Source organism: Grus americana, chromosome 8, assembly GCF_028858705.1.
Source record: "Grus americana isolate bGruAme1 chromosome 8, bGruAme1.mat, whole genome shotgun sequence".
Lineage (NCBI taxonomy): Eukaryota > Metazoa > Chordata > Aves > Gruiformes > Gruidae > Grus > Grus americana.
The window spans coordinates 25,470,617-25,490,100 of NC_072859.1; the positions used below are offsets into that span (position 1 = coordinate 25,470,617).

Below are 19,484 nucleotides of genomic sequence, written 5' to 3' on the forward strand. Positions count from 1 at the left end.
CGCGCGCCGCGAGGCGGGCCGGGGCGTGTCCTCGGGGGTATATAGGCAGCCGGAGGGGTAGGGGTCTGCACTCTGCCGCCGCCGCCCCTGTCTCCAGCAGCTTCTATGCAATCTTCGGCCGTCGCCACTCCCCCCTGCGTTGAGCCCGCGCCGGCCTCCCCGACAAGGTAGGCCCGGGCGGGCCGTTTCTGGTCACAGTGTGTTCGTGTCGGGGAGGGGGGGCAGTAGGGGAGAGGGGGGCCGCTTTTGCGCTGTGGGGTGACCTGAGGGGGGGGGTAGAGGGTGGCGGGCAAGCTTTCCTTTGGTGGGGGGGGAAGGGCTGGGGGCGCTGATCGGGCTCGAGCGCCTGCCCCTACTTTATTGCCCCCCCACCCCGCCGGTGGTACGTGCCGCCCCGCTCCTCCAGCGCCAGCTGGGCCCGCTCGGCTCGCGCGGAGCCACCACGTGACCCCTGCGAGGCTGCTGCCATCTTTGTTGGGGGCAGCCGACGCCGCGGAACCTGCCCGTGGGGGGAGGGGGAGCGGTGGGGGGGGTGGGGTGTTCCTGTGGCGTCACGTGACGCTAGGCCGCCAGCCCGTGAGGAGCCGCCGTCGGGGTTTGGCGCCAATGGCGGGGGGCGGGGCTGGGGGGAAGGCGGGAAAGGCGCCCATTGTCTGTGAGGGGCGGGGGGGCCGAGGCCGCTGCCCGCCTCGCTCGGCCTTTGTTCCGCCCGGGGAGCTCCGCAACGCCGCCCCCGGCCTCTCTCTGCCGGTCCCGGAGGGCCGCGGCGGCCGTCAGCTGGTGGCCGTCAGCTGTGCGGCGGCTGTCCTGCCAGCACCCGGCCCCGCCGCTGCCCCTCTGCGGGGGAGGCTGAGGGGAGGCTGCCCGGCGGGTGGCCGTGACCAGCCCCCGCGGGCGGGCGCCTCGGGCACATCCCCACTTTTCTAACTGGAAACGCGGGGTAAAACACCCAACTCTCGGCTTCGCGGCTTGTTCCGTGCTGCGGGTGCGTGTGGGGATAACTGAGCCGCAAGGTGCTTGTGTGTCAGTGGCTCAGGCTGGCCGGTGTGAGTAGTCCTGGCTTTCAGACAGCAGACCTGTTGGCCAGGCTTAGTTTGATATAAACTGGATGTGAAAGTGTCTGCTTTCCTAATGAGTCAGTCTCTTACTCAAACAATAAACAAAGCTGAAACTCATAGGTGTCTCCAAAAGACAGCCTGCAGAGTGAACAAGCGTGCGAGCTCGCTCTAGATGGCTGAACGCCTGAAAGCAAGCACCGCTCCTCACTGTGGTTTCGCACCTCCGAGCTCATTTCCTGCCATGAAATGGGTGGCCTGTTATAAACACTTATTCAATATTTTGTTTGCAGGATGGAAGAGGAATTGGCAGCTCCTTCCACATCCACAGACAAGACAGACAGGTGAGATGCGGGTCGGAGTTGTCAGTTACTAAAGAAGGAGAAATGCAGGGGTTAGTGAGTGATACAAAATGAGGTTGCCCTTCAGATAGGTGGTTAGGCTTGAACAGATGTGGATGTTGTAGATGGTGACAATTTGCGTCCACCAGTAGTCTGCACAAATCTGGTGCAACAAAACTCTTTCAAGCACTAATAAATACACAAATACCAGCTGTGGTTTAGGAAGCTCTTAATCTATGAGTTAGTAAGTGCAGGGGAAGCATTGAGGAGGTACAAGTATGTGACTAGTGAGTAGTAGTACTCCTCTGTGGGCAGCTCTTCTTGTCCCAGTCCAAGATACTGGACTCGGATGGATGGGCCCTCTGGAAAGGGAGCTGTGTGAGGTGCACTGAACTGAACTGAGACTTGCATCAGTTATTCTTTTCAGATGCATCGTGCTTTTTTTGCTATGACAAGTCATAACTTGAGTTTATTGTTTCTCTTGGTTTAGCTAGTATCAGAGTCTGTACAGTACTTGGTGTTGTATTAAAGTGTATATCAGATTCTGATACTTGCTTCTTGCAGAAGGTGGTTGAAATGAACCTGTCTGCCCTTGGTCATTAGAATTAAAAGTTGGTCCAGACTTAAACAAAACCAAACAACCCCCCCACCCTGGTAGTGCCAGCCAGTGTGATGTGTGCAACTCAGTCTTTTATAAAGCTGACTAGGTTTTGAAAACCAGATACTAATTTTTCTGACGCTAAACTTTCTGATTACTATGGAAACTAACAATCCTGTATTTGATGTTTCCTCCCCCCTCCCCAGTATGGATGTGGATGGAGAATCGAAGAAACTATTGGGTTTAGGACAGAAACACTTGGTAATGGGAAATATTCCAGCTGCTGTTAATGCCTTCCAGGAAGCTGCAAGCTTACTGTGAGTAATGGAGCGTTTTGCATATTTTGTAGGGCTTAGTTTTCAGCTTGACTATACTGATGTGGCTTTTATGAGAAAGATAAAGGTTTTTTTAGCTTGTATATGCTACTGTATTTATAATGCCACCAAGGAGAGTATGATGTACTTAACTTTAACTCAACTATTGAACAATACTGTAGTTGGTTGCAATTTACACTGCTTTTGTGATAGTAATTGCTAGTGCAGCTCCCTAAGGAGGAAAAGGGATTTCATATTTTATTTTGCAGTGTATGGTTCTGATGTAGTCTATTAATTGGAAAATAATGGGATAGTGTAAGTAGTAACTTTGTTGCTAGCCTTGATCAGTCTTTGAGGGTGATACTTCTTTGGGTTTTGGATTAATTTGCTTTGCTGAATGATTATGAAGCCACTTACAGTGAAGCGAGAGGGGCATCCTTTTTTGGTTTGAAACAATGGGAGATGAACTAAGAAACTGATTCTTCCTGTCTGGGAATTTTTAGCTTTCAAGTTCACGTATCAAAATCTAAAGTAGTAATTATCTGTTACTTTTGTAGGGGTAAAAAATATGGTGAGACAGCGGATGAGTGTGCAGAAGCTTTTTTTTACTATGGAAAATCTCTCCTGGAGTTGGCAAGGTATGCTAACAGTTTCTCACTTATCAAGAGTCTGCCTGGTGTAATAGGATTTCACTCTCATACAGACAGGTTTACACTAGAACTTCATATGTGCTGGGTTGCTCTGGGTGGGAAGAGCCATGGCATTGCAGTTTGTGCAGTTAAAATGATGTTATTCCAAATGCAACAAACTTTTGTTCCCTTTAGAATGGAAAATGGTGTACTGGGAAATGCCTTGGAAGGGGTGCAGGTTGAAGAGGAAGGAGAAAAAGCTGAAAATGATTCTGTGTTACCAACTGTTGATGGTATGTAAAGCTGTCTGCCGTGTCGTGGAAGCATCGAGCTGTGTTTTCTCATCTAAATGATCCAAATTCAATCCATTGGTATCTGAGGTAGCCTGAATCATTCTGTCAAAATTTAGCAGCCTGAGTGGACTTTTTTTTGTTCTTCTAATCTTGCTTAAAGATTGAACAAAACCTCTAAAACTTCTGCAAGGAATTGGTCACTGAAAGCATGTGTAAAGGGTCACCAGGTATCTGTGTCCTGAAACACTGCATTCAGACTTGCTTTCCTAAGCTTCACAGTCAACTCCAACTGCATTGTAACCTTGTAGCAGTACAGTGTGTGTGCTAGGGTAGGTCAGAGTCTCTGTAAAAAGTCTGTGTTCTGTAACTATTTTATACTACCTTCTGCTGGAGATAATACAGGAACTCCTGTCAATCCAGACAAAACACTGGCACCTCTTGCATAGCTGTGACTAAAAACGCTAGCATGCAAAACTGCACACTGCTTGAGCGGCCGCTTGCAATAATGCAGCCTGGGAAGGGGAAGGGATTTACTTAGTTCAAGTTACTATGTTGGTTGCGTCCTAATTCCTTGTACTTTGAAAATGGAGCTTTTAGGAATGTCGTCTAACTTGATGACAAACCAACACTGGAGGGTCTGAGGGTGGTATTGTCAGTGCCCATTAATGTATTTATCACTAAACTCGAAGAAATGTTTATGCTTCCTCAATCATGTAGAAGAAGCAAGGGAGGAGTTGAGAGAACAGGTATATAACGCCATGGGGGAAAAAGAAGAGGCCAAAAAGTCTACAGAAGAGTCTCCAGTACTAACTGAGAAGGAAATCAAAGAGGAGGATGTTGAAATGAAAGAGATCACAGAAGAAAAACCAACAGAAGAAGCAGTTGCTGACAAGGAGATGATAAAGGTTGAAGAGAAGACAGAGGCTTCCGTGGAAAAAGAAGTAACTTCAGAAGAGCAGAAGCAGCAGGTAGCTGTGGAAAAGGAGGCTGTGAAAGAGGAGGCAGCTGTGGAAGAGAAGGTAGTAGAAAAAGAGCAGAAGATGGTGCCTGAAGACAAGGTAGCAGAGGCAACTGAGGAGAAGGGGAGAACAACAGAAGTGTCTGACAAGGAGGCAAAGGCAGCTGTGGAAGAGGCTAAAGTTGGCGAAGTGGCTGTGGAAGAGAAGGGAGATGTGGGAGACCAGACAGCAGAAGCAACAGAAAAAGAGCCAGCTGTGGAAAAGGGAGAGACTGTAGAAGGGCAGGCAGAGGCAGCTGTGGAAGAAAAGGCAGTAGCACAGGAAGTGACAGCAGCAGAAGTGCAGGCAGCAGTCGCTGTGGAGCAGAAAGAAGCTGGTGAAGGGGAGGCAGAGGCAGCTGAACAGAAGGTGGAGGAGAAACAAGAGATGGTAGAGACAGCTACAGAAGAGAAACCAGAGACAGAGTCCTCAAAGGAACCTGTGCCCACAGAGGGCAAAGAGCCATCTAATGACATGGAAGAAAAGGCTGAAGTAGCTGCTAAGGTAGAGAAAGAGGAAAAGAAAGATGACCTGATGGAAGAGGGTGAAGGTGCTAAGGTAGAAAAAGAAGAGAAAGATGACCTGATGGAAGAGGGAGAAGGTAACAGTGAGAGGAGAAAAGTACTTGTGGGTGGATGACTTGATGGATTTGGCTAACAATGGGTAAAAAGTGTTCCATTCAGAATTTTCTGTTTGCCTTAGAATAAGGAAGGGGCTCTTGAAGTATTTAACAACCAAGTAAAGTTTCAAGGAATAGTGAATAGTCTCAGTTTCTCTAGACTAACGCTTAACTAACTGCAAAGCAGATCTTACTTGAAAGCAAACTTACAGCCCTGTGAAATGTGTAAGTAACGGCTAGGCTGGTGGAGAATACTGAATGGATGTTCACTTGCATGCGTCTGGGTTTATTGCACTAACCTTCAAGTAACTTGAAGCACAAGTTGCCTCTGGTTATAACCATATTTTATTTTAAAACAGTGGAGCAGAAAAATAAGAACAGCTGAGTACATAACAAAACAGTAACTTTTGGTGGGGGAGGGAAGGAACTCTTCATTTGAGTCTTTCTGGTAGTAACTTCAAGTGAGAATTTGGTTGGCAGATCTAAACTTAATTTGCCTTGGAACCTTAAAGCTTGTTACTACTATCTAGTACAGTCTTTGAGCTATCTAGCTTTTTCTGCTGTTCTGCTTCCCTGCTTCATTATTGATGTTTTCAGGATTATGTTAAAGTAACCTGGTAAAATGTGTACACTTTGAAGCAGTACTTGCATGGTCTTAGTAGGCCAGTGCTTTTTATTGCACAAGTTAATTGATGAGCTGATAATTGAAACTTTGCTTGTCCGTAGCTCAGCTGCACAGAAGGAGCTTTATTTTAGGAGGGACAAATGCTCAGACTAAATAGTTCTGGACACTGAAAGGATTTGCACTGCTGAGTGCAGTGAACACTGTGGTGAAGCAGCTGCCTAACAAGGTGTCTGTCTGGACAGAGCATGACTGAACATAAACTAAGAGGAGTTACCAACTCTTCATCCTGTGAAAGGCTGCTTATGTATGCATACCCACTTCCTTTTGTTCCAAGTCTGGTGGTGTGAGGACATGCTTGAACATCCTGGTCTGGTGCCTGGTCATTCCAGACTCCTCGCACTATTTAAAATGGACTTCAGCTCCCTAACATCTCTTCTGTCTTACCTTTCATCAAGCTGTCCTCATGCTTACAGGTTTGGCCCTCTTGGTGGTAGGTGTGTGCTTCTTGGGAGTTAGACTAACGAGCTCACGGGTTCTCTCGTCTCCACCCCATCAAGCTCCTGTTATTCTGAAATTAGTGGTCATGATATAGGAACTAGTGTCCAACTTCACGCAAGTCAAGCAATGCTCTAAAGCTGCTAGCCATACTCCTTCACTGCAGGTTTTCCCAAAATGGTTTCTACTGGTAGAATAGATTATGCACCACTCCTACACAGCATTAGAAGTCAAATCAGTGCTACACAGTAGTAGGTTCATTAATGACATTGCCACTTAAATGCCTGACACGAGGAACACGAATTCAGAAAGAGTCTTATTTGTACACAGCTTGGCAGCTATCTTGCTGAAAATGCTTGTTATCTGTAGCATGAAGTCCAGCAACTGGCCAGTACCTCCAGGGCTGCTCACGATCCCATGGCTTCAGTGGGAGTTCACAATGCATTTGTGAGAACTGAATTCTAGGTAAGTTTCCATTCTAGGTAGTATGAAATTAAACTTAAAATAAGGACTAAAGTAGCCTGGAACTACCTTAGTCCCCAGTGCCTAACACTTTCAGCAAGATGGCTGCTGCTGCTGAGAATTTAATGTGTCTGTGTTCTTGCATCACATGTCTAACCTGTCACTGGAAGGATAAGGGCTGGATATAATAGATTCTGCCTGACTCCATGTGAAGCAAACATAGTAAGAAGTGTTCTCATTAATCTACTTTCCTTGTAGAAACAGAAGAATCTGAAGAGGAAGATAAAGAAAATGATAAAGCTGAAGATGATAAGGAGAATGAATTGACAGTGGAAGACAAGGTGAGATTGCTGAGCTCTGATATCGGTGCTCATGGAAGAGTTAGCATTTGTCTACATGTCACGTTAATGTCTTTAAGTTTATGAAAGCTCACTTGTATTTCGTTTAGTCCTGTATGGGAAACTATTTTTCTTGGGGAACAAGTATTGCCTAAGGAAGGGACAGCATTATGCATAGTCAGCATTGTAGATTATTGCTTAGCTCTGTATGTGAGCTTGGGCTTGTTTAGCTATGCTGAAACAAATGCTTGCAATTTATTGATGAGTAATACAGCCTGGTGAATGTAGGGGCAGGTGGGCTTCAGCAGGGAGGGCTGCTTTAGCTTGTCATGGAAGTTAGTTGTGACAGTTTATTCTCTGCTTGTTTTATTGTTGTGTCTCACTAAATATGTTGAATGTGCCCAGTCCAATAAGCCATGATTAGGGTAGGAAGTGTCGCACTGCTTAAATCTGAGGTGTTACCTTGATGTAGCAGTCCATACACCTGGGAAAATCTGAAGCCTGTTAGTGTGGTACTAAGCATGCTCTAGTCCTGAATAGGGTATCTCTCTGACTACTCTAATGGAGTTCAAAAGCTCACTTAAAAAGGAATATAAACACCTTTAGTTTTTGGTTCATCTTAATAGCACCTTAAACAAAATATCATTCTTAAGATAATATTGGTCCTTGGTGTCCTCTTATTTCTGGAAAAAAATTACAGCCATATCAACTAAGAATGTAAGCTTATGTTTCACTTAAACATCGTCACTGTAGACAAAGTCTCAGCTGATGCAATAATCTCTTCTGCATGTTCTTTTTCTCCATCCAGTGGTAAACTAATTTACCTCTTAAAGAAATTTATTCTTTGACAGCACTGCTTAGAAACATAGTGTTGTTTTTGAAGTGACTTGGTTACATATCACATACATCACATCCATCTTTAATGCATTTCTAGTCTTTACAGGAAAGTGAGGAGGATGAAATTGGAAATCTTGAGCTAGCCTGGGACATGCTGGAGTTAGCAAAAGTCATCTACAAGAGGTAAAGGCTTAAGTCCTCTAATTTGGATATGTGCTAGAGAAACTCGTTGGAAACTGGGTGGTGCTGTAAGCAGTTATCAAATGTGGAGTGTTCTCATCAGGATTTGAAAACTACTTTTTTTGATTTAGACAAGAAACAAAAGAAGCTCAACTCCATGCGGCTCAAGCTCATCTAAAGCTAGGAGAAGTTAGCATTGAATCTGGTAAGTAATATTAATTCCTATGTACAAACTGTTCAGTTCCACTTTCTGTCACACTTTATTTTGTCATTAAAAATGTGGAGGGGTGAGTTAAGACTTGTAATTACACAAAGTCTATTTTAAAATAGTGCAGCTGTGTGAAAAGCTTTGGAATCAATGAATTAACAAGTCAGTGCCTTAAACAGGATAGTCTGTACTTTTCCAGAACAGCGAAAGAAAGCTTTGAGTAATAAGTAACGAGTTACCAGATCAAACCCAGCCTTGTATTCGGCTTCATAGACAACGTTTGGTTACTTTTGGAAACCTGGGAGGGACTTTCCTTATTGAAGTAGTGAGTTGCTGAGCTCGTTGGGAGGTGTCAGTGCCGTGCCACTTCCAGAACATAAAGACTGCAGATAAATAAGTGGCTGACACCTTAGACTTTCCAAAATAGTACGATGTGGTTGGGAAAGACCCTGGTGTTATGCAGCAGAAAAAGGGAGTGGGAAGCAAGCCCCAGGTTCATGCCTTCTAATGTGTCTTATCTGCTTTTCATTTAAAAATGTGTTTTAATCGTGTTAAATCAGAGTAGAGTGTAACCTTTCCCTATGGCAAGCACTGGAAATAGTCTCACAGGTTCTGTACAAGGGATACAAAGTGAGGGTTGTGTTTTCTGTCACTAGAATATTTTCAGTGGAAAGCTTGACTAGGTTCAAGTTGCACTCAGTTCATGGTAGCAGGTAAAAAAGCAGAATTTGTGTGCCTGACTTTGACTTGGCCACTTAGTTTACTGTGGTGTAACTGGACGGAGAACTAGAGGAACACGCTGTGAATGGTGTTCCCAAGAGGGGAGGCAGTGCTGGACTGAGTGGTGTCACTTGGTCATCGGAAAGCAGCCTGTCACTGAACTCAGCTGCCGTATTCAATGTTGGTTCTGTTTTCAGACTATATAGTGTAATAAAATACAGAGTAACTGAATAAGGGGTTTAGATCTTGTAAAGACCTTACATCTATCCAAACAAACAAACTATGCTTATTTTTCTCCTATAGAAAACTACACGCAGGCTATAGAAGAGTTTCAGGCCTGCCTGGCCCTGCAGCAGAAGTACCTGGAGGCTCACGACCGCCTGCTCGCTGAGAGTCACTACCAGCTGGCGCTGGCGTACCACTACAACAGCCAGTTTGATGAGGCGGTTTTGCAGTTTGGTAAATCCATAGAAGTCATTGACAAGAGAATGGGTAAGTGGATTTCTAAAACTGCCTCTAGTGACTGGGGGCTTTCACAAGTCAAAGCGGACTTTAACTGCTCTGAAAGTAGTTAAATGTGCTTGTTACCTTGCCGTGCAAATGTTTGCCAGTCTGAAACCGGTAATGGGCTATACTGATAATCGGAAGTGTTGAAACTGTGTCAGCAGACAGTTGCCTCTGTGAATACTGATAACTGAACAGCTACTTTGTCTTGAGGTTTTTGCCATGATAACTGTTTCATCCTAGCAATGCTTACTGAACGAATAAAGGCAGCGGAAAGTGGCTCCCCTGAAGATGAGAAGGAGATTGAAGAACTGAAGGGACTGCTTCCTGAAATTAAAGAAAAGATAGAAGATTCAAAGGAGTCTCAAAAGAGTGCAAGAGTAGCTGAGCTGGCACTGAAAGCAACTCTGGTTAGTGTGTCCTGCTGTTTCCTTTTAACCAAATGTTCTTCTAGTGATTCTTGAAGAGCTCAGACCCAATCGTACAGATCAGGGGCTTGTGGTTGCTCACAAATGATATGGGCTGTGATTGTGAGAAGGAAGCTGAGGCAGCTTATGGCTAAAAGAGAGGATATTAATAAATACACTGTCATTAATTGTTCCTAACTGAACTGGAATTTGACAGGCTTCTATAGCAATTTAATGTGTCAGGGTTGGGAATGATCAGTCAGCCAAATGTGAGAATGGCCAGAGTGTTGCATCACTCTGAGCTCTTTCATCTGTTCATCCTGTGTAAGTGTAGGAGCAGAGCCCAGTGCTGAGACATGAAGGAGCTGGGTTTTCTGTCCCTTTCTAAACAAGCATCTATGGTTTTGTGTGAATAGATGGCCAGAATTTATTCCACCTTTTTTTTCTTCTGCTTTTTCTTAAGGTTGGAACTACATCTGGCTTTGCCCAAAGTGAAGACAGTGGTTCTGTTTCCACAGTAAGTTAGAGATTGATGTTGACAATTCCTGTCTGCTCCGAGGATTGCTGTTTGCTGTCACTCATGTGTCAATGTCTTGTCATAGATTCCAGTAAGAAAAGCAGCTGATGGTGGTGCGTCTCAGTGTGTTACAGACATCTCTCACCTAGTCCGGAAAAAGGTGAGTCCAGAAATCACTAGTTGAACCAAGAGTTTGTTAAAGTACCACTGGCTTGCTCTGTATAATTGGATTTCTTGGCTTGAAGCTTTTTTCTTAACTTAGTTCTATCATGGAAAAAAACACTGTAAAACCAGAAATAGCGTGTGAAACCCCTTTCCACTGGGAGCCAATCAGTCTGGGAACCATCTAGCCTCCAGGAGATTAGTTCTTGATGGTTCCGCACCCCGCCTGCCCCACGCAGGTTTAACTTCCCAGTTAAGTTGTGCAGTTTCTGTGGGTGTTCTCCGCACAGGTCCTCAACGGAGGGCACTTGTTCAAAGAGCAGGGTGGCCTATGGATCTTCAGAAAAGGGCCAGCAACCAGGCTGAGTTGGGTTCCCCTCTTTCCAAGTGGAAATGGAGAATTGGACTTAATAAACAGCAAAGCCAGTCTAATGGTAGAAATTATAAACTGCCTCTTAAAGAGATAATGTGTTGAGCACTAGGTGCCTTTAAAGGTATATGTCTTCTCTTGAACTGTTTGCAAATATAACTAAAATTATCCCATAATGGAATCTTAGTTTTTATTTTGTGTGCTGCTGTGGCACAACCTGGCCTGTGTCCTCCTAGCCTCTCAGTTCAGGTTTACCTGGAGCAACTCTGACCTGTTTCACACAGGTGACTGTAAATGTCATGGGTGCCTTAAATCTACCCCCCAACTGACCTGGCTCAGCAGTTGCATGTTTCCTTGCTAAACTATAAGGATAATCCAGCTCTATAGGTACTAGCACCTAAATAAGGTCTTACTGGAACTCCTTTGTGGTTGAGACCTCTACCAAAGCTTCAGCGCTTTGGTTAAATCCCAACACTTTGGTATCTGTCTTGAACCTGGCAGGTAGAGGTTGAATAGATAATGTGTGATGACATCTAGATGCTAACTTTCTAAAAAATATTTAAACTTTAATTTTAACATAGTGAAGACTAAACAATTTTGTCCTCAGAGGAAACCAGAGGAGGAGACTCAACAGGGAGACAATGAAGCTAAGAAATCTAAACCAGAGCCGGCTGTCAATGGTGGTGGTGGTGATGCTGCCCCCAGTGGAAATGAGGTTGCAGAGAAAATGGAAGAGGAGGTGGGCAGCTGAGGCAGGAGTGTGTGCCGTGCTTATTTTATCTTCCCCTCTGTTCAGGCATGGGTTTGTGCCTGGTAGGTGTGCTGGTTTTATTGCCTGCTGGTCTTCACAAAGCTTCCCAGGTGAGATGGGGAATACTCCCCCCGGCAGGATGTGCGTTGTGCCTGGCCCTGGGCTGGAAGGGCACTGGTGTGGAGACTTGGAACTTGTGGGGCGGGACAGAAACATGTTCTGGTGTTGGAGTTGGGCTGAGCTGCAGCACAAGGCCCTTCCCAAAGTCTCTTCAGTGTTCCTGGGTTTGAATGCTGATCACCTGGGCTACAATTGTTAAGGGCAATATTTTAGGGTAATATTGGGCTTGAAGACCAGCAAAACACAAGTAGTCAGTTAAGTCTTTTGAATTACAGAAACCTTGAACTGCTGTATGAATTGATGCTGTAAGGCAGTATCTTCTTTTTTAAAAACAACCTTTTCTTTTCTTTTAGACAGAGAAAAGGCCACAAGCAGAATCAGGGGCTGCAGTTGAAAGCACAGTATGATAGTTCTTTAACCTTGGACACTCCTCTCCTTACAAGGAAAATGGTTTTTGTATATAGTGTATTTTTTCACTTTTTGGCAACTTTTGTATGACTTCAATAAAGATTGTAAGCAAATGGTCCTTGTCTTAATCCTCTTCTAACAAGCTCAGTGGTGAAGCAGGAGGAGGGTGGGGGCTGAGGGGAAGAAGGGATGGATGGATGATGCTCACTGCAGCCTTGTGGGGGGGATGTCATGGTCAGACCTGGGGCAGGGCATGGGGTACAAGAGCTGTAGCGTTGGCTCTTCCTGTGCTGAGCAGGGGCTGATTGCTCCTCTCAGTGTATGCCCAGGGGTGTGGGAGGCTGCTCAGGAACCTCTGTGTGTGTGTGGATATAGATGAGAAAGAAATCCAAGAAGCAAAGAGCAACTGGCTGAAGTAATTTATTTAAATATCTAGTGGAGGAAATCTTGCTGTGGCTTTTACTGGTCCTTGGGGCTGAACTATGTCACTTCTTGTGAGGCTTCCCCTAGAAAGGGCTTGGGGGAAGGGAAAAAGGTGGTTGTGCCTCTCTGCTGGTCCCCGAACCCTCCCTGTAAACTGGATGAGACAACTCCCTGTATTGGGTGAGGAGCAGCCTTAGAGGGGGGCGGGCTGAGCCCTGGGGCTGGGTGGCTGCTGGCTTTGGGTGCTGCCTATCCCCTCCCTGCCTGCTGCTGAAATGCCCAGAGCCTCTCTGGTGCCCAGTGATAATTCCACTGCTGGTCCCAAGCCCCAACACATGCAGAACACACCAATTTTGCCATCCCTTCATCACATGTGTAGTTAATAAAACCCTGATTTCCTGCTCCAGCTTGGTGAGGGGATGTGGGGGTGGTGCTAATGGGGAGCTCACCTTCTGGGAGGTTTATGCTGTGCCAGGGGCTCCCCAGCCGGAGGGGGGTCCTCCAGGGCCATGAAGGGGGCGAGAGGGAGGCTGGAAGGGATGTGGGGGTGGCCAAAGGCTGCAGGGCTGCCTGTCCCCAGCACTGGCCTGGGAGGCTCCTGGGAAAGGAGAAAAGTGGCGTTAACAGGAGGGGAAGCCCGGCCTGGTCCTGTGACAGCAGCCCATGCCACATGTGGCACTGGATGTCCATGGTTTGGCACCCGCTGGGGAGGAGCCTCCTGCCCTGGCTCCATGGGGCTCCGGTGTCCTCAGCTGCGGCCAAGGCAGCAGCTCCTGAATCACCTCCACAAGCCTGTACCTCCACACTCATAGTCCTGGGTGGGTCAGCAGCCCAAGCCCATCTCCCCTCACCACTGGAGACCTGGAAATAGCCCGGGATGAGGCTCTTTCTTACCATGAAAAGCTCTGGTGCAGCCAGGGCGGCTGGGAGTGGAGGGGCCACAGGGGGTGGGAGGATGGCGGGGGGCAGCTGCGGCCCTCTCTGCTCTGCATGGCATCGCAGCATCCCCACCTCTGCCTGGAGCTGGGCCAGCTCCTCCGCATGCCGTTGGGCTGCCCGCGAGCCTGGGGGAAGGAAATTCTTCACCGCGGGATTTACAGCCCCCCCCCCCCCCAGCAGCCCTTCCCCTGGCAGCCCACCAGGCCAGCACGCAGGGACACGGGGGGGGGGGTGGGGTTGTCCATTGGTGGTGCTGCTGTGACTCTCCCCTCCCTGTTTCTCCCCAGTGTCTAAGGGGACATTGTCCACCCCTCAGTGCTGTCACTGTGCAAGGTCTCCCCACGTGCAGAGACCCCCACGCTGGGCTGTGCAGTTGCAGACACATGTGCACCCCCCCCCCCGCACGTATTTGCATGAGCCATTGGCAGCCCAGGGGTTGCAACCCCAGAGATAACTGGGTGGGCTGTGTGCTGCAGGTGGGGGCTGCCCCGGTCCCTGGGACCTGTCACCTACCAGCATCAGCTCTCTTCTCCCTCCTGACCTTCAGCGCCAGGAGCTCGTCTTCCAGCCGTCGATTCTCCAGCTCCACGGCCAGCAGCGCTGCGTCCAGGCCCGGTGCAGCAGCACTGGCGGGTTCTGTGACACAGCTGGGGCTGCCTCAGCCACTGGCTGTGGGGATTGGGGGTGGGGGGGGTGTCTGGGCTGGGGTGGGGGCTTACCTGGCCTCCTGCCTCTGTGTGTCCCTGCAGCTCTGGTCTCCAGTGCTGTGGCCTCCACCTGGAGGTGGAGGAGCTGGGCCAGGATGGCCGGGTGGTGCCCGCCTGCCCGCAGGTAGGACTGTCGCAGTGCCCTGCCACAGCCCTGGTGTCAGCCATTGCTGGGGCTCAGCAGGACGCTCAGATCCGCGATCATCCACAGAACCTCACCTGGCCTCAGCAGTGAGTGGTCCGGCAGCAGGCAGGAGGGTGAGAGCAGCCCTGGGGAGGAAACAGGCAAATGAGGAGGTGAGTATGTGGGTGTTGGCAAGGAGCTGAGACACCCCCCCCCCCACTCCCCCCCACCCCCCACCCCCACCCCCCACCCCCCCCACTTCTTGGGCCTCGACCAGGGCTTACCCTCCATGTGACAGCTGTCCGACATGATCCCGCAGCACCGCTGGACCCCAACTCAGCTCCAGTTCCTCCTGTTCAGGGTGGGGGGTTGCAGCTGCCCTGCCCCCCAGTGCCGCTAGCCGCCGGCACAGTCCTGCGGGATGGTGAGGGCCCACAGGGGCTCAGCATGAGCCCCACAGCCCCACTCCTGGGGGTTCTGCACCCCACAGGTGCCTCCCCATCACCCCAGCACCTGCCTTCTCTCTGCTGCTCCAGCTGCTGGGTCCTGGCCCGGATTTCGGCCACATGGCGCTCGTGGGCCTCCAGCAGCTCCCGTGGCTGCTGCCTGTGCCCCCGCGGCGAGGCCGGCTGCTGGTTGGGCTCTCCCTGCTGCTCAGGGGGTTGCAGCCATCAGGAGGGGCCAGACCCTCACCAGCCACCTGGAGCCATTGGGGTGCCAGTGCCCACCCCAGGGGTGTGGGGTTCGCCATACCTCTGCCGTCAGCCTCCTGGAAGTGGGGTCGGCCGTGCGGAGCAGGGCCCTCTCACGGGGGGTGAGCACGTCCCCCAGGGGAGCCTCCCGCACTCGCCCTGGCCCCCGCTGTCCCCTCACGGCTGGTGGGAGCCCAGGAAGCACGAGGAGATGGCGTGGCTCAGCATGGTCTCCCTGCTGGGACACCCCAACCTCACAGAGGCAAATGGGAAGGAAAGGGGGGGGTGGGGGTGGGTGGTGGAACCTGCTTCATAATATCAACTTTTCTGGCTTTGGCAAAATAAGCACCGAGGGCTGCCTGTGTGGCGCAGGGCAGGAGGACAAAGGGTGCCCCCAGTTCAGGGCAGGTCGGATCCAGCTGCAGTGGCTGTGATGCCCCATTTCCTCACCCGCGGCATGTCGCAGCCCAGCACCCATCCCTGTGCCCGTCCCCCCTGGCTGCCCCATCCCCACCTGCCCTGCACCAGACCCAGCTCCGTGCTACCGAGGTGTCCTGTGGTCTCCCTGTGCCCAGAGCCCCCTCCGCAGGTGGGGGGTTCCCCTCAGGAAGGGAAGAGCTGCCGGTCACCGGGGTCCCCAGGCACAGCTTCTCCTCGTGCGCCCGCAGCAGCGGCTGGGAGCCGAAAGCCATGCGGCAGCAGGGGCAAGCAAAGGCCCCTGTGCCCGGCATGGGGCTGCCTGGAAAGCACAGTGGGGGGGGGGGGGGCGTCACTTGGGGGTGCCCCTGCCAGGGGATGGGGGCTCCTCTGCCCCCGGCACGATCTGGGAAGCCCACACAGACCTGCTCGGCGGTGGCGGCGGTGTTTGAAGCAATGCAATGCATCGCTGTTGCTATGCTGCGACGGGTGAGGGAGGGCAGGGAGGGTGGCCACAGCCTCGGCCATTCCCACTGTTTACTGGGGGCACTGGAAAGAGGAAGGAATGTTGCTTGGCCACCTGAGCTACCCACAGAACGCAAACTGGGGGAGGCCCCACCCATGGCAATGCTCAGTGAGGGGGTCCCCCAACCCCTGCAGCGTTCCCCCCCTTTGGTGGTTACAAAGCGCTTGCCCCCAGCCTTGCTGCTCCCTGCAGCAGCTCACACCCCCACACCGCAGCCTTCAAGCTCATGAGCCACCTCTCCTTCCACCCCCTGCCCACTGCTCACGGCCTGACCCCCTTGTTCCCACAGTGAGCTCCCCTCCTTCCATCCTTGACCCCGCGGTGAGGAGCATCCGCAGGCTCTTCTCAGGGTGCTGTCGGCCCCTCTCCCACTTTGCCACCATTGACAGATAATCCATCATTTGCTCAGGAAAAAGCTAGTTTGATTCCTGGGGATTTGCTCAAAAGCGGTTCTCTCCAGAGGCAGACTGTTACGCCTTAAAAAGCATCACTGATGTTCAGACCATGCACACCCCCTCAGGGGGCTGAAGGAAGGTTGGCAGGAAAGAGGAGGAGCTCTCGGTACGCACACCCCCACCAGGCTTCGCTGTCCCCCAGGTAGGTCCCTTACTCCGGTCAGGGATTGTTTATCCATCTGGTTTCCCATTACCAGTGGCTATCAGCAGGGATGTGAAGTGAAGGACTTTTAAACTTACCCCATTTCTCTGCAAGAATACAAAGCCATTTGCATAATTGTTCACTTAAATGGATGTAGGAAGTTAAAATTTTTAAAAATGGATACACTTTTCCAGACAAAAGCCATATTTGATGGGACCAAAGGGGTAGGTCCCCCCCAAAGGAACTAGATGATCTGTGAAATGTGTGACAGCAGACTGAGCGCTTCCCCCAGCATTCCCAGAAGTCGCAGTGACTTGAGCCCAGCTTCCAGCTGGAAGCGATGAACACCCCTCACCCCGCTGCTGAGTGTCCAAGTGCCAGTGTGAACCAAAAGCAGAGTAACACCACGCATCACCGAGTGCTCCCCCGAGTCCAGATGCAGATTCACAGCTAAACAATTTTATTACACCTCTGTCCTCCCTGGTTGGCCAGGAGCAGATTAAAAAAACCCAAGCATGACCTCAGGTGAAATCCACCCCCCCCCCCCCCCGAGACCAGGATTTCACACTCACTGTGCAATTCCATCCAACCCACTTGCAAACAGTGCACAACCATGCAAATACTTTCCAATCCAAAATGTTTGTGTACAAGCTGAACTTAAAACAGACACTGAAATAGCTTAGGCCACAACTGAGTTGTTTGTAAAATCCTTTTTAATCTAATAGAAATGTTTTCATGAATTTTTAAAAAAGATTTCAATGAAAACAGCTTTGGATTCAGACATTCCCTTGCCACGTTGTGAACATAAACAGCAGCATTGCACTAGGAACAAGTGACACCGACCAGTCGAGCTTCACGACTTTGTATGAAGCAGAGAGAAAAAAAAAAAGCAAACTGCTTTAGTGGAAGATAATTTGAATTATTTTCTTTCATTTCTTTAAAAAAAAAAAAAAACCCAAAACAAACAAACAAACATAGGCTATCATCTCACCATTGTTCTCCCTCTCCCTTCTTAAAGGAAGAGTTTCTCTCCTGCAGTCTGAGCGCTGCAGCGATGTTTGCCAAGTGGAAAAAATACAGCGGGAGAAGAAACTATTTATCCCCAGTGCTATTAAACCCCCAAAGTTGCAGGTCCCTTTAGAGGAAAGCTTTTCTTATATAAGAAAGACAATTAGAATTGGCAAACTGATGCAAAATATTTATTCCAAGTTAGTTATTTTTGATGCAGTAGTTTTTCCCCCTCATACAGACTCAATGTGATAGTCACTTTTTTAAATCTGTAAATAATGTTATCAAAATAATCTTAATCTTTGAAATCTCACAAAAAATTTATATTTTACAATCCACCCTGAATATCAAGGCTGCAAGAAGAAGAACACAAACAATTCCTATATCCAAATATTTTACAGCTGTACCCAAAAAAAGAAAACCACAAACGCCTGGTTAAGTGATGAAGCTCCCCGAGCCGCCAAAAAAAAATAAAATAAAATAAAAAAATTCATGTTATTAGCATTAATTTAACATAATTAGAACTTCAATAGCCATTTTGTCATTGACAATGATTGTTTTAGCACACGGTTACCGCACAGCATTATGTAATGCGGGCGGCACTGTTAGAAGCTTGTTGTTGCAAAGATCAGTCAGCCACTTGTATCCTGCTTACAAGACTGAACTTGTGCACTGCCCCACAAGGGATTTTTGTCAAAATTTGCTAGCTGCACAAACTTCTATTAAGCATTAGGGCAAAACCAAAAGAAAAAGCTAAAGAAGCCAATTTCTCTCTTCTTTGGGATACAATTATTTCCCTTGTGCATGAAGTAACAACAAAAGAAAAAACTGAACAGACTGGAGACAGAATAAACTCTGTTTAGTTTATACAACCCCAAACACATGTTGAACTATGAACTGAGTTTATTGGGTTGGTTTTATTTATTTTAATTTTCTTGTGCCCACTTTCAGGCATCGTCATCTGATGTTTCGCTGCTACTAGTTTCTGTGTCTGAGTCCTCAATCTTTGTCTTAAAAGTGCTTCTCCAGTGGAACAACAGGCTGGAGCTGCGGCCCTGAAGAAATCCATTCTTCCCAAATCCATTTCTTCTTCGCTGTAGGAACGAAAGCAAGTTTTAAACCAAGCAAAAGCGCAGAGAGTAACTGTCACTAACCACCTGCGGACACAAATTATATATTCAAGTGTATACGCGCTCTGCACAGATAATGCAGAGTCATCAACTGCACTACAATCTCACTTCAATTCTTTGTCTTCTCGAACATCCCTAAGAATTAATTACACCACGGCAGACTTGTGCATGAGAAGGGAGAGGGAGAAGAACAGTCACAAGTGGCAAGAGCTTACACATACCTGCTCTGATTTAATTTGGAACTCTTTGAGCTCATCCTCCGTGAGGGGAAGGTAGTTCTCATCGTTTTCAGGATATTCCTGCCATCCCATTTCTTTCAATAACCTGATTTGTGGAGAAAATAAAAGGGGCATGAGAATTAAAGCAAAGGAGAGAACATTTTGTCCATGAAGCACAAGGTTTTGTACTAATTCGCTCCCAATTCACCAGAGACTCTTCTATATCAGAGACCACTTCAACAATGCCTCATGTTTACCCAACATTTTTCAATGGCTTTTACAAATACGTAATCATCAGCCATCCTGTACAACAGGTAAATAACTAGTCTGGCAGAAGGAAAGCAAGGCAGGGATTTGAAATTCTACCCAAAGGCACCGAAGGAGGACATGAGGCAATCAAACCAGTATCACAGCTCGGAATCTCCTAAAACTTACTATCCGCTTACACCAGATGCTCACACACTGCTTACTCACTGAAGCAAGATACAAGCTGAGGTACTAGGTAAATATTTTCTTAACTCTCCTCCACTTTTGCAGTTTTTAAAGCAGTACAAGAGTATTCTAAGTGCAAAGTGGTGCGTGCTTGTGAGGGTGTACCTTCAGTCTTCAGATCATTCCATCTAGGACACCTGCTTGTAAATTAACCAGAATCACACTAGGTTTGCGCTCACTCCTCCTGTGGGCAGGTAAATATCTAGGCAGCATTAACACACAGGGATGTGGCACTAGAGAAGCACTGGAATTTAATTACA

General features: G+C 48.4%; 3 protein-coding genes across 7 annotated transcripts in view; 1 reads left to right on the top strand and 2 right to left on the bottom strand.

Moving 5' to 3' along the window:
• Positions 1 to 15: 15 nt before the first annotated feature.
• On the top strand, positions 16 to 12,064 carry NASP (nuclear autoantigenic sperm protein). 3 transcript variants are annotated; one of them, XM_054834057.1, is made up of 15 exons: positions 16 to 167; positions 1,349 to 1,399; positions 2,201 to 2,311; positions 2,866 to 2,946; positions 3,133 to 3,230; positions 3,948 to 4,829; positions 6,688 to 6,770; positions 7,702 to 7,787; positions 7,916 to 7,989; positions 9,016 to 9,204; positions 9,460 to 9,626; positions 10,087 to 10,140; positions 10,226 to 10,300; positions 11,280 to 11,411; positions 11,897 to 12,064. In XM_054834057.1, exons 1-15 carry the CDS (start codon positions 106 to 108, stop codon positions 11,948 to 11,950), a joined length of 2,199 nt encoding a protein of 732 aa, XP_054690032.1. In that variant the 5' UTR covers positions 16 to 105; the 3' UTR covers positions 11,951 to 12,064. The 3 variants fall into 3 exon arrangements, with proteins under 3 accessions (XP_054690032.1, XP_054690033.1, XP_054690034.1); XM_054834058.1 differs by having other exon boundaries at positions 26 to 167; positions 7,711 to 7,787; XM_054834059.1 differs by lacking the exon at positions 11,280 to 11,411 and having other exon boundaries at positions 26 to 167.
• A 299-nt stretch (positions 12,065 to 12,363) lies between these two features.
• Positions 12,364 to 15,635, bottom strand: CCDC17 (coiled-coil domain containing 17). Of its 3 annotated transcripts, none has more exons than XM_054834063.1 (10): positions 15,382 to 15,635; positions 14,898 to 15,089; positions 14,662 to 14,794; positions 14,429 to 14,558; positions 14,240 to 14,290; positions 14,033 to 14,163; positions 13,855 to 13,949; positions 13,269 to 13,438; positions 12,824 to 12,972; positions 12,364 to 12,467 (listed from the first exon to the last, which is right to left on the bottom strand). In XM_054834063.1, the coding sequence occupies exons 1-10, from the start codon at positions 15,565 to 15,567 to the stop codon at positions 12,376 to 12,378; spliced, it is 1,329 nt and encodes a 442-aa protein (XP_054690038.1). In that variant the 5' UTR covers positions 15,568 to 15,635; the 3' UTR covers positions 12,364 to 12,375. The 3 variants fall into 3 exon arrangements, with proteins under 3 accessions (XP_054690038.1, XP_054690039.1, XP_054690040.1); XM_054834064.1 differs by having other exon boundaries at positions 13,827 to 13,949; XM_054834065.1 differs by lacking the exon at positions 12,824 to 12,972 and having other exon boundaries at positions 12,377 to 12,467; positions 13,827 to 13,949.
• Positions 15,636 to 17,071: 1,436 nt separating this feature from the next.
• The window catches only part of GPBP1L1 (GC-rich promoter binding protein 1 like 1), a 33,088-nt gene continuing 30,675 nt past the window's right edge, over positions 17,072 to 19,484 (bottom strand). The window contains exons 11-12 of the mRNA XM_054834062.1: positions 18,736 to 18,838; positions 17,072 to 18,478 (exon numbers count right to left, since the gene is read on the bottom strand). Of these exons, the coding sequence (XP_054690037.1) occupies positions 18,332 to 18,478; positions 18,736 to 18,838 (250 nt within the window). The 3' untranslated portion in view covers positions 17,072 to 18,331. The remainder of the gene's footprint in view (positions 18,479 to 18,735; positions 18,839 to 19,484) is intronic.

Coding starts and splice junctions, on each gene's coding strand:
- NASP (XM_054834057.1), top strand. CDS start 106: ATGCAATCTTCGGCCGTCGCCACTCCCCCCTGCGTTGAGCCCGCGCCG. Junction 4,830..6,687: donor CCTGATGGAAGAGGGAGAAG/GTAACAGTGAGA, acceptor CTTTCCTTGTAG/AAACAGAAGAATCTGAAGAG. Junction 10,301..11,279: donor CTCACCTAGTCCGGAAAAAG/GTGAGTCCAGAA, acceptor TTTTGTCCTCAG/AGGAAACCAGAGGAGGAGAC.
- CCDC17 (XM_054834063.1), bottom strand. CDS start 15,567: ATGCCGGGCACAGGGGCCTTTGCTTGCCCCTGCTGCCGCATGGCTTTC. Junction 13,950..14,032: donor ACACAGAGGCAGGAGGCCAG/GTAAGCCCCCAC, acceptor GCTGTGTCACAG/AACCCGCCAGTGCTGCTGCA. Junction 12,468..12,823: donor CAGCATAAACCTCCCAGAAG/GTGAGCTCCCCA, acceptor CCTTCCCCCAAG/CCCTTTCTAGGGGAAGCCTC.